This window comes from Myxocyprinus asiaticus, chromosome 45, assembly GCF_019703515.2.
Source record: "Myxocyprinus asiaticus isolate MX2 ecotype Aquarium Trade chromosome 45, UBuf_Myxa_2, whole genome shotgun sequence".
NCBI classification, from domain to species: Eukaryota; Metazoa; Chordata; class Actinopteri; order Cypriniformes; family Catostomidae; genus Myxocyprinus; species Myxocyprinus asiaticus.
In genome coordinates, this window is record NC_059388.1 from 22,000,443 (window position 1) to 22,012,737 (window position 12,295).

The following is a 12,295-nucleotide window of genomic DNA, read 5'->3' on the forward strand; positions in this document are numbered from 1 at the left end:
AAATAGCATTTGAAAATCATGCTAAAAAAAACAAAAAACAAAAAAAAAACAAAAAAAAAAAAAAAAAACACAAGACTGTGTTCTTAACATCTTTCATAAGGGCATGAACTACAATCCCATAAAGCATTTTTAATTATATAACTGAATTACAAGCGGTGTAAAAATATTACAACTATTGTTTTAAAGCTGTTGATTATAAATATAAAAACAAATTTTTTTATTTTATTGCAATATATTCAGATATATGCCAATATAAGAAGTTTGAAAGTAAATAGAGAGACCGACTCAATTTGTCACTCACAGCGCGTCAGGGGATTGTAGGGTCGCTGCAGAGCTTTGTTGACTGCAACTCTCTGATTGGTTGATCTTTTCTCTTCACAATCATGGGGAGTGTATTTCTTCACCAGGAATTTCACTATTATAAACTATTTTTATAAAATGTTGAAATTATGTGAACTGATGGCTTCAACAGAAGCATACACCAACCTCGGAGCTCACAGTAGGTCTGTCTTTAAAGGTTTATTGGTTATTATTAAAAATAAATTTGCCTAGGGAGAAAATATATGATATTTTTACTCCCAGAATCTGGATGTACAGTAGCAATATACTGTATAACCAGAGCACACATCATGAAATAGTGTTTCCTACAACACAATGTGCTCAGCTTGACCTTCCATTTAAGTGAAACAGTATCTACCACGATTTTCAACACCTCTATCTCGAATCATTATTTGAATGTATTGCTAAAAGTAAAAACAAAAGATGATAATCAGGTATGCACATGCACACAAACATTTGCTCAGCTATCTAAATGGGGACATACCAAAGACTTCTATTGGTTTTATATAAAGATAACTATATTTGCTATAAATTAACCCTAACCCACATCTAAACGGAACCCTAACAGAAAACTTTTTGCATAATAAGAATTTTAAAAATCATTATTTTATTTATCGTTTTTCAAAATGTGGGCATCCCAAAATGTCCCAAAGGAGGTTTTGTCTGATTAATCTAACTTTTGGGTAGAGTTGGGGTACTCAAGTTCGGACTCGGACTCGAGTCCGTGTCACGAGTCCAATTTTAATGGACTTGGACTTGTCACAGACTCGGATGCATTTTTCACTCGGACTTGACTTGGACTCTATGGTCTTTCGGACTTGGTTTTATTTGTATTTTTTTACTGTATGTCACAAGAAATATCAAAATAAATGTTAATTTAGAAACTTTAAAAATATTCATCATAGAACAGGTGTATACAAGTGAAACTGGAATAACTCAGAACTTTTAAACTGATGGTTTTGAAAAAAAGTACAATGTATGGGAGTTTGACTAATTGCACAATAAATAAAACCATTTTAATTATAAATTAAGACACAATTAGTTAATCTTTCTTTAATGGTACAGACAAATTATAACAAAAAGTTACTGTATATTAAGCTTTCATATTGGTATTTTAACATTGCAGTTACAATGTGACAATATTTAAGTATGTTGTCAAATCACTTTTAAAACTCATTACATCTATGTAGGCTATTTTATATGACTTAAAGGATTAGTTCACCCAAAAATGATCATTTTCTCATGATTTACTCATCTTTAAGCCATCCCTGATGTGTATGTCTTTCCTTCTTCAGCAGAACCGAAATTAAGATTTTTACAAGCACATTTCAGCTCTGTATGTCCAAACAATGAAAGCGAATGGGTGCCATGACGGTGCTGGCTGTTTGATGGTCCAAAAGCATATTTAGGCAGCATAAAAGTCAACCACACGACTCCAGTCAATCAATTAATGTCTTCTGAAGCAAATCAATAGGTTTGTGTAAAAAATACATCGATAATCTGCAGAAAAATGCAAAGTTGTGAAAAGGGAAGATAGTCCACAAATTTATAATATATATATATATACACACACACACACACACACACACACACTGGTGTATATTTGTGTTTGCAAAAAAAGAAACAGCTTTCTCTAGAAACTCATCAGTCAATCATTGTTTTGAGGAATGAAGGATATACAGTGCTCGAAATTGCCAAAAACTGAAGATTTATACAAAGGTGTACACTACAGTCTTCAAAGACTAAGGACAACTGGCTCTAACAAGGACGCCAGATGTACCAATTTCTTTCCATGAGAGCAAAATCTGTACATTATTCCAAACTTTTGGCTGCCTGTGTATATATATTCAACTGATCACAATGTATAGTACAGTCTTCATTCCTCAAAACAATGATTGACTGATGAGTTTCTAGAGAAAGCTGTTTCTTTTTTGCCATTTTTGACCTAATATTGACCTTAAGACATGCCAGTCTATTGCATACTGTGGTAACTCAAAAACAAACTTAAAGACAATGTTAAGCTTCATTTAATGAACCAGATAGCTTTCAACTGTGTTTGATATAATGGCAAGTGATTTTCTAGGACCAAATTAGCAATTTAGCATGATTACTCAAGGAGAAGGTGTTGGAGTGGTGGCTGCTGGAAATGGGGCCTGTCTAGATTTGATCAAAATTGACTTTTTTGATGGTGCTGTTTTTTATATCAGTAATGTCCTGACTATACTTTGTGATCAGTTGAATGCCATTTTGGTGAATTAAAGTACCAATTTCCTTCTGAAACTGCAAAATCTGTACATTATTCCAAAATTTTGGCCACCTAATATATATATATATATATATATATATATATATATATATATATATATATATATATATATATATACTGCAATGCTCAAGCTCTCCTACTAAAGCTGAACCTTTTATAAATCCCAACATAAGCTACAGCTTGAATTCACCCTTGGACAAGATCATTTGATCATCTTGGCCTCTACACTGGCTGCTACAGCAAAATCTTACAGATTAAAAATGTCTGTTGATAATTTCTAAAGCTCTTAATATTCATCTTTATTTGTGTATTCACCAGATGTGGTCATAGTGACAATGTAAGAGAGAATAATAAATGTCAGACAGTCTCTCTGTCCTAAACACATTGTGTTTGATCAACTTCAAACAAACAAGAGATAGATAAAGAGAGGGCCTCTGATAACCACCAATCACGCTCCCCTTTACCTTTAAAAATTAACAGCGGAAATCACCAAATATCTTCAGTGGCAAATCAGATGAGGGATTTTCAATTTTCTCCATAAATATCAAGAGAAAAGGACTCCCCTTATAAAGAAACTTTACTGAAGAAAGCCACTCAAGTTAGATACTTCGATACTGATTGTGGAGAGAGGAAACACTTCAAAGTACCTACAGCCTCTTAATCTGTCATCTGCAGAGAAGAGATACAAGCAATGATAACTAAATGCTGACGAATAACACTGATAACAACTCTGAGTTTACACATTAAAAATAGTTTTTTTTTTTTTTTAACCTACATGAAATTCTACCAACAATTTGTATGTGATTGTAAAAATGTGCAGGGAGCAAATGAATACTGGCAAATGCCTGCCAATAAAAATAACTGCTCCTCTACAATATGCCGAGAAAGAGTAATGCAGTTTTAAAACAAAGCAAATTTAACCAATAATACCATCGTGCTGATATTCGATACAACAGCTCTCCATCTCCTGCTATATACAGTCTGAGAATAATGATGAGCACACATTAGTTTAATCATCTTTACTGCTCCCTCATAAACTGAAGAAACTGGATAACTCACAGCAGTTCTAAAGAAAGAGAGAGAGAGACCGATCAAACACGTTCTGATGATTTGTTAGAGTGAAAGTGTAGAGAAGCCTCACAAACGCCAGAGAAGAGATACATACACGGATGAACCAAAACATTATGACCACTCACAGGTGAAGCGAATAACACTGATCATCTTCTAACAAGGCCACATGTCAAGGTCTGGATAGATTAGATGGTAAGCAGACAATCAGTCCTCGTAGTCAACGTGTTGAATGCAAGAGAAATAGGTAGGAGTAAAGATCTGAGCAACTTTGACATGGGCCAAATTATTATGGCCAGACGACTGGATCAGAACATCTCTGAAACAGCAAGGCTTGTGGGGTGCTCCCAGTCAGCAGTGGTGAGTTTACAGACAGTGGTCCGAGGAAGGACAAACTACAAACCGGTGACAGGGCGTTGGGCGCCCAAGGCTCATCGAAGGCTATCCCGTCTGGTCCAAAACGACAGAAGGACTACTGTGGCACAAGTCACAAATTTTTTTAATGATGGTTATGGGAGGAATATGTCACAACACACAGTGCATCGCACCCTGCTGCGTATGGGGCTGCGTTGCTGCACACAGAGTCCTGTTTTCTTTAACATCACGTGGATGATTTTTGTTTTTGGCACCATTCTGAGTAAACTTTAGAGACTGTTGTGTGTGAAAATCCCAGGAGATCAGCAGTTACAGAAATACACAAACCAGCCCATCTGGTACCAACAATCATGCAATGCTCGAAATTACTGAGATCAAATTTTTTCCCCATTCTGATGGTTGGGGAAGACCTTTAACTTAAGCTCCTGACCTGTATCTGATTTATTTTATGCATTGTATCTGATTTATTTTATGCATTGCACTGCTGCCACATGATTGGCTGATTAGATAATTGCATGAATAATGTAGGTGTACAGGTGTACCTAATAAAGTGGTCAGTGATTGTGTGTGTGTGTGTGTATATATATAAATATTATATATATATATATATATATATATACACTATATTGCCAAAAGTATTCGCTCACCTGCCTTTAGACGCATATGAACTTAAATGACATCCCATTCTGAATCCATAGGGTTTAATATGAGGTCGGCCCACCCTTTGCAGCTATAACAGCTTCAACTCTTCTGGGAAGGCTTTCCACAAGGTTTAGGAGTGTGTTTATGTGAATTTTTGACCATTCTTCCAGAAGCGCATTTGTGAGGTCAGACACTGATGTTGGACAAGAAGGCCTGGCTCGCAGTCTTCGCTCTAATTCATCCCAAAGGTGCTCTATCGGGTTGAGGTCAGGACTCTGTGCAGGCCAGTCAAGTTCTTCCACACCAAACTCGCTCATCCATGTCTTTATGGACCTTGCTTTGTGCACTGGTGCGCAGTCATGTTGGAACAGGAAGGGGCCATCTCCAAACTGTTCCCACAAAGTTGGGAGCATGGAATTGTCCAAAATCTCTTGGTATGCTGAAGCATTCAGATTTCCTTTCACTGGAACTAAGGGCCAAGCCCAGCTCCTGAAAAACAACCCCACACCATAATCCCCCTTCACCAAACTTCACAGTTGGCACAATGCAGTCAGACAAGTACCGTTCTCCTGGCAACCGCCAAACCCAGACTCGTCCATCAGATTGCCAGATGGAGAAGCGTGATTCGTCACTCCAGAGAACGCGTCTCCACTGCTCTAGAGTCCAGTGGCGGCGTGCTTTACACCACTGCATCCGACGCTTTGCATTGCACTTGGTGATGTATGGCTTGGATGCAGCTGCTCGGCCATGGAAACCCATTCCATGAAGCTCTCTATGCACTGTTCTTGAGCTAATCTGAAGGCCACATGAACTTTGGAGGTCTGTAGCGATTGACTCTGCAGAAAGTTGGTGACCTCTGCGCACTATGCGCCTCAGCATCCGCTGACCCCGCTCTGTCATTTTACGTGGCCTACCACTTCGTGGCTGAGTTGCTGTCATTCCCAATCGCTTCCACTTTGTTGTAATACCACTGACAGTTGACTGTGGAATATTTAGTAGCGAGGAAATTTCACGACTGGACTTGCTGCACAGGTGGCATCCTATCACATTACCACGCTGGAATTCACTGAGCTCCTGAGAGCGGCCCATTCTTTCACAAATGTTTGTAGAAGCTGTCTGCATGCCTAGGTGCTTCATTTTATATACCTGTGGCCATGGAAGTGATTGGAACACCTGAATTCAATTATTTGGATGGGTGAGCGAATACTTTTGGCAATATAGTGTATATATATATATATATATATACACACACAGTTGCAATCTAAATTATTCAACCCCCAAAGACAGTAAGGATTTACAAAGGTAAGCTTTTCTGATGACCCAGAATTTTTAAATTTTACATCTATATCAGTTGAGTGACACATTCAAAGTCGTAGTGTGAATATACAGTATAACTTAATATTTCTAAATAGCAGGATTTTTTTTTTTTTTTAATTACAGCCATGTCATAATTATTCAACCCTTATTGCATGTAGCTGTTTCTTAAATATGTAAGGCTACACAAGTAATTGTTTTAAAACAAAATTAAGTCATCAGTCTGCAATGGCACTTATTTAAGTTTTTTAATTTAAGTTTAGCATTGTAAACAAAAATGTATTTCTATGCAAAAAAATGCAATTAGAAATAAGCTGTCTCAAAAGCTAATAGAGGAGATTATTTCATTACACAAGAAAGGTCATGGCTAAAAGTACATTTCCAAGGCACTTCAATTTCCAATAGACAAAGTTGGCAGCACCATTCATACATTTTTTAAATAAGGTACAACAGCAACCTTCTTGGGGTGTGGAAGAAAGCAAAACTTCACCAAGGGAAATGTTGACTTGAATATTCAAGAAGTAATTAGGAAAGACCTGTGGAGTCCTGGAAGAAGGTTTTATAGACATATGACACTAAACTAAAATGAGTTTTAGACCCATGGGTCAGCAGTATGTCTGGAGTAAGATGACAAGGTGATGACAAGAACGACACCATCCCCACAGTCAAGCATGGAGGTGGGTCAGTCCTGTTATGGGGGTGTTTTGTGGCTGCAGGAAACGGCTATCCTGACTATGTGACTGACACCATGGATTCTTTCAGGTATCAGGCCATTTTGGCATGAAAAATGCGATGCCTTCAGTGTGTAATTGAAGCTCGGTGATCACTGGACTTTCCAGCAAGACAATAACACCAAGGATACATCCAAGTTGTCCAAAATCTGGTTCAGGGATAGGTAGTGGAATGTCCTTAAATGGCCCTTTCAGTCCATCATTAAAATCCCATTGCAAACCTTATTTGGGATTTCAAGGAAGCAGTGGCAGCACAGAAACCAAAGAATGTCAATGAGCTGGAAGCTTTTGCTCATGAGAAATGCATAAAAATTCTAATAGAGAGGTGTCCGAAGCCTGAGAACACTTACCTGAAACATTTATTTGCTGTTATTAAGGGTAAAGGATGCTCCACAAATGATTGACTTTGGGGGTTGAATATTTTTCGAATGGGCATTTATACCACCTGCAAGAATTTGGGGCCTCATAGACAACTATTACAAAAGACTGCACACTGTCATTGATGCTAAAGGGGGCAATACACAGTATTTAGAACTAATCATTTCATTTTTTTCTTTGTTGCCATGTTTTGTTTTATGATTGTGCCATTCTGTTATAACCTACAGTTGAATATGAATCCCATAAGAAATAAAGAAATGTGTTTTGCCTGCTCATTCATGTTTTCTTTAAAAATGGTACCTATATTACCAATTCTCCAAGGGTATGCAAACTTATATATATATATTGATGGCAAGATGAATGCAGCATGTTATCAGAAAATACTGGCAGACAGTTTGCATTCTTCTGCACGAAAGCTGCACATGGGACGTTCTTGGACTTGAATAAAACGATTTTTGTCATCTGATTTCACAGCACTTTGAATTTTAATTTTATCTTTGTTTTAAAAGACACCTCCTACATTATTTAGGTAGAGACAGATTGATTTCAATTAACAATTACTCATTATTATTGAGATAAACAAGTGGTCATAATCAGTGCTAGGTAGTACTGGATTACATGTAATGTGGATTATGTAACCAGGCTACAAAAATCAAGTACTTGTAATTGGATTAAATTACATTTGAAATTACTCATAATCAGACTACAATTACTTTTTTATAGGTTACATGATTACATATTAACAGGGCAACGGCAGTAAATTGGTAATAATTTATTGATATTTTCATATTCATTGCTGTTGATTTTATGGACATTGATTTTTTTCATTTTATGATCGTTTTTATGTTGATTTTATGGTCATTAATGTTCGTAATGCAGGTATTGTTTTATGCACTTAAAATGAACTTGATGTCTCATTGTTTTGAATTATAAACTTTGGCCATGCACTGTCATTGCTGTTAGATTTAATGTTTATTTCATTCATGTAATGTTTAAAGCACTTTTTAAAAATGTCATAAGGAGCTCTTTTTGTGAGGCAATTTTGTTAATAATAAAGAATGGAATACATTTTCTTCTTAAAATGAATATCCAACTTAAATTCATGTGACATAAAATAAAATAGAATTAGGTTGAAAGTAATCCATAAATAATAAAAAAATATTAGGATTAGATTACCCCAAAATGTAATCTATGAGATTACGTTACTAACTGCATTTTTTGTCATGTAATTTGTAATCAGTACCTGATTACGATTCACAAGTAATCTGCCCAGCACTGGTCATAATTAGCTGCAAAGAACAGGCATTAGGAATTATCACACATTTTCTCTTTATTATGGTCAGATGTTTCTGGGCAAGAGAAGACAAAAAAAGAAGATATAAACAGACTTGAGCAGAACTTCTAAAGACACTGTTGGCTCGCCATTTGCAATAAATTATTATTTGCAAATATTTTTTGAAGGATTTGGGGAAAAAAATACATGACTGGCAGTAGACAATGGCTTCCACATTGTCTTGGTTCTCTTGGCATATACACCGAATGTTCTGCTCATTGGTGCTCCTAGTCATCAATGATGCAGTAATCACACAAAACCCTTCAACTGTAAGTGCATCAGTAAAGCCATCGGGATAATCGCATCCAACATTCACCCTCATGAGTTCTCAGGGGTTTTCTTAATGTTCTGGTCACTGTGGTGGCCTACTTATAGTAGCTGCTTCAGCTCTGTTTTTTGTAGAAAATAAAAACCTTTTTTTCTCAAGGTTTGCTGAATGAAAGTTGTGAATTTAACTCCAGCCTTGAAACAATTGTCAGTATTATGGGCCCATTTGAGCTCTTGGTTTGAGCTGAATTCCTCAAGCCAAGACAAAAATGTACTGTAGGAGTTCCAACACCACAAAACCGCACAGATCAAATATGATCAAATATCTACAGGGGTTGTGGCAGAAGATCATGACCCAGTAGTTTGCAGGCCCCGTTTCTGCATGACATTCCAGAGTTTGTGGAGGTTGGACTGAGTGATGAGGTCATCTGGTTTGAGTTGCAGTGCACGGAGGTAGTTGCTCTCTGCCTCCTTCAGTTTCCCATTAAGGTGGAAGATAGCCCCAAGATTCATCAGAGCAGCTGGATGCTGAGTGAAAGTGAGAGTAAAGTAATATACAAGAGGAAAACCTTTAGGTCTCAACACACAAATTCCAACAACATTTATGTATTTGATTATTCATTATTCGTTATTATAACTGAAATCTGTGAGAGGCAGTAATGATGCGGTCTCTGACATTGGCTGAACGGTAGCTGTTTTTCACACTGTAGTAGTTGATGGCCATGTCAGTGGCAGATGCCACTAAATCAGGCACTAGGGGCAGCCCTGAAGCAGTTAAATGATATCAACCACTTGACTTACAGAAAGATGCCATCAGCCATTTGGGTATAGAACTCTGCACCACTGAGAACTTTACATATTTGGAGAAACAGATAAAGTGAGCAGACACGAACTTCACAAAACTAGAAAAACTAACAAGAATCCATATTTTAGATTCTTCAATGTTTATTTTTACACTGTAATTTCTGTTGTTTAGCATTATTGCATTACAGTAGTCTACAGTAATATTCTTGTGTTGCACTGACACCTAACAGCTTTGATGCAGCATCACGCAAAAGAAAACACTGTTATGGTTAGTTATTTTAACTTTATATTCAGCTGGACACACTGATATGACTAGTGTCTTCATCTCATTAGTGTACATCATTTGAATAATATGTCACCTGCTTCATCATTTTTTGTCACTTTGACCCAGAAACACATTTTGAGTTTTAGTTCAAATCAAAAGGAAAGTCTCAGTCTGTTTTGACAACAGTTTGGAATCGCAACATAATAATGATATCATAAGAAAGCTACAACTTTTTTTCTTTTTACCTAAGTGCATAGAACTAAAAATTTGTTTCTGGGTCAAAGTGACCGAAATGATAAAGCAGGTGACATATTTTTTTTAAAATAATGTACACTCACAAGATGAAGACACTAGTCATTTCAGTCTGACCAGCTGAATATTTCTCACTTTATCTCAATAAATGAATCATGGATCATCTGAGTGTGAATAATGCACTTTTACAATGACAACAGTCACTTTTTTTATTTTTATTTTTTTTACAAAATACCTTTCTAGTATTCCTACATCTTTCCATTTAAAAGTTTAGCAATTAACACACAAAAAGTGTTGAGAAAAATATTAAACATTTATGTATACTCAAGACACCTGCATAACGGCTCAACTAAGTTTTGTATTAAATATACTAATATATTATATAAAAATTGTATCAAATACTAAATAGTTTGTACTGTGATTTTTTTTTAATAATATCTGTGGCATAAAGTATTTATTCCACCTGCCCTCCACGAGTCTTGGGTTGACTTCCTCCACAGCATATGAACATTTAATTTTCATGCAGTTAAAGGAATATATAATGCTATCTGCACAGTGTAGGGTCACTTTACAACACCTAACAAGAGAGTTAAAGATGGTACTTACATCAGGTCTTAGGTCTGCTGCCTTCCCATAATACCTCTCAGCTGCCTCATTCAGACTAGCCTGCCTGTGGACACACCCACACACCCACCCACCCACCCACACACATTACTATAATCTATGTAAACTATTGATGATAAAATGCTGCAGAAACCCTACAAACCAACAGACCTCCTGCATTCAGTGATCAGAGGAAATAAAGTATGAAAACATGCTCTCTAAATCCAGCTTTTCCTGAATGCGGAAGTGTTCCATGATTCATAACAGAAGCATGTTTTAGTTTTCCGGGCTTCAGTGTTTTCGCATCGGATTATGTTTTTAGTGGATAATGTGATGTTTATTATATTAAATTTGTAAAAATCTGCAAATAAATAACATGTGGCTCCATAGTGCCAATAACTTACAGTCACAATGACTGTCTTTTGACAGTGCCTCACCTGTCAAAGTTTAAGGAGAGGGTAGATTGAATGGCCCGAGGTTAGTTACATTGATATCATTGACTACTTCGAGTTGTTTTGACAGTCAACAACTGCACAAGTTGGGCCTAATCTAATTTTTACTCCAACTGGCACTTAAAATGGTTGTCATTCTCCATCTTGATCACTCGTTTTTGTACTTTTTACATTGATTCTAAGGAAGAACGGAACCAGAAAACAGTCCAGTAGCTATCAGAATCATCATGGTGCCCCCCAGTGGTTGGTCAGGAAAACTGTGGACACAAACCACAAGAGCTCCCTTCAAGGGAACCAATGCAGCTCAAACTATTGAGGGTCACAGGTGAAGAGACACACATACCTGAGCATATGAGCAGCACTGAACACCACATCAAACTCTGAACTGTCCAGCTCTGCAGCTTTCTCTGCCATCATTGCAGCTTCTTCAAGGCGAAACTGTTCCAACAAAAACTGACCTGAGAGAGAGAAACAGAGAGGAGGTCACCGAATGGAAAACAACGCAAACAGAGCAGGTCAGAACCCCACAGGTCAAACAGCCTAAGATCAGTCCAGATATACAAAACACGCATCCAAAAACACAGACACAAAGGCAGAAAGAGTCTGAGTAGCGGATGAGTAAGGACATGAGGCACAGTGAACATCTGGTGCTACAGGACATCCTCAATTTACTGATAAATATCAGCAATGAAGACTGACGTGGTTTTACAAGAGGTGGGAAGGGGCTGTTAACACATACAAGGTTTCTTTGTAGAAAAGATTGTGAAGCCAGCATTCTGTATGTGTTGCTATGTACGGCACGTGCAGAACAGCATAATATCATACATTTCAGTATACTGTGCATTGTATGCAAATGAAAAGAATACCCCGACGACCTACTACATTATGGCTGTGTGTTTTCGGATCATTAATCACTGGATTTGTGCTTCTACTAAAAAGAAGTTGTGTCACAGGACAGTTCCTGTGCTTATTACTCTATTATGGATGCTTGTTTAGAAATGACAACAAGAAATAGCACAACAAGAAGAGAACAAGGTTAAGGAAACCTACCATAATGCATATAGCAGTTTCCTTTAGTAGGATCCAGCTCTATTGCCTTCAGGAAATAATGCTCTGCTTCAGACTTCTGTCCCTGTGGAGAAATCAAGAAATCATTACACCTGCACTGTTATTAACCCTTAAAGCTCTGAAGGTGTTTTCAAAAAT

The 12,295-nt window shown here is 37.0% G+C and overlaps 1 protein-coding gene across 1 annotated transcript in view; it reads right to left on the bottom strand.

The window, feature by feature from the left end:
* Nucleotides 1–8,206: 8,206 nt before the first annotated feature.
* Nucleotides 8,207–12,295, bottom strand: part of LOC127434939 (protein O-mannosyl-transferase TMTC2-like) — a 4,893-nt gene continuing 804 nt past the window's right edge. The window contains exons 2-5 of the mRNA XM_051687988.1: nucleotides 12,140–12,221; nucleotides 11,433–11,547; nucleotides 10,641–10,704; nucleotides 8,207–9,241 (exon numbers count right to left, since the gene is read on the bottom strand). Of these exons, the coding sequence (XP_051543948.1) occupies nucleotides 9,062–9,241; nucleotides 10,641–10,704; nucleotides 11,433–11,547; nucleotides 12,140–12,221 (441 nt within the window). The 3' untranslated portion in view covers nucleotides 8,207–9,061. The remainder of the gene's footprint in view (nucleotides 9,242–10,640; nucleotides 10,705–11,432; nucleotides 11,548–12,139; nucleotides 12,222–12,295) is intronic.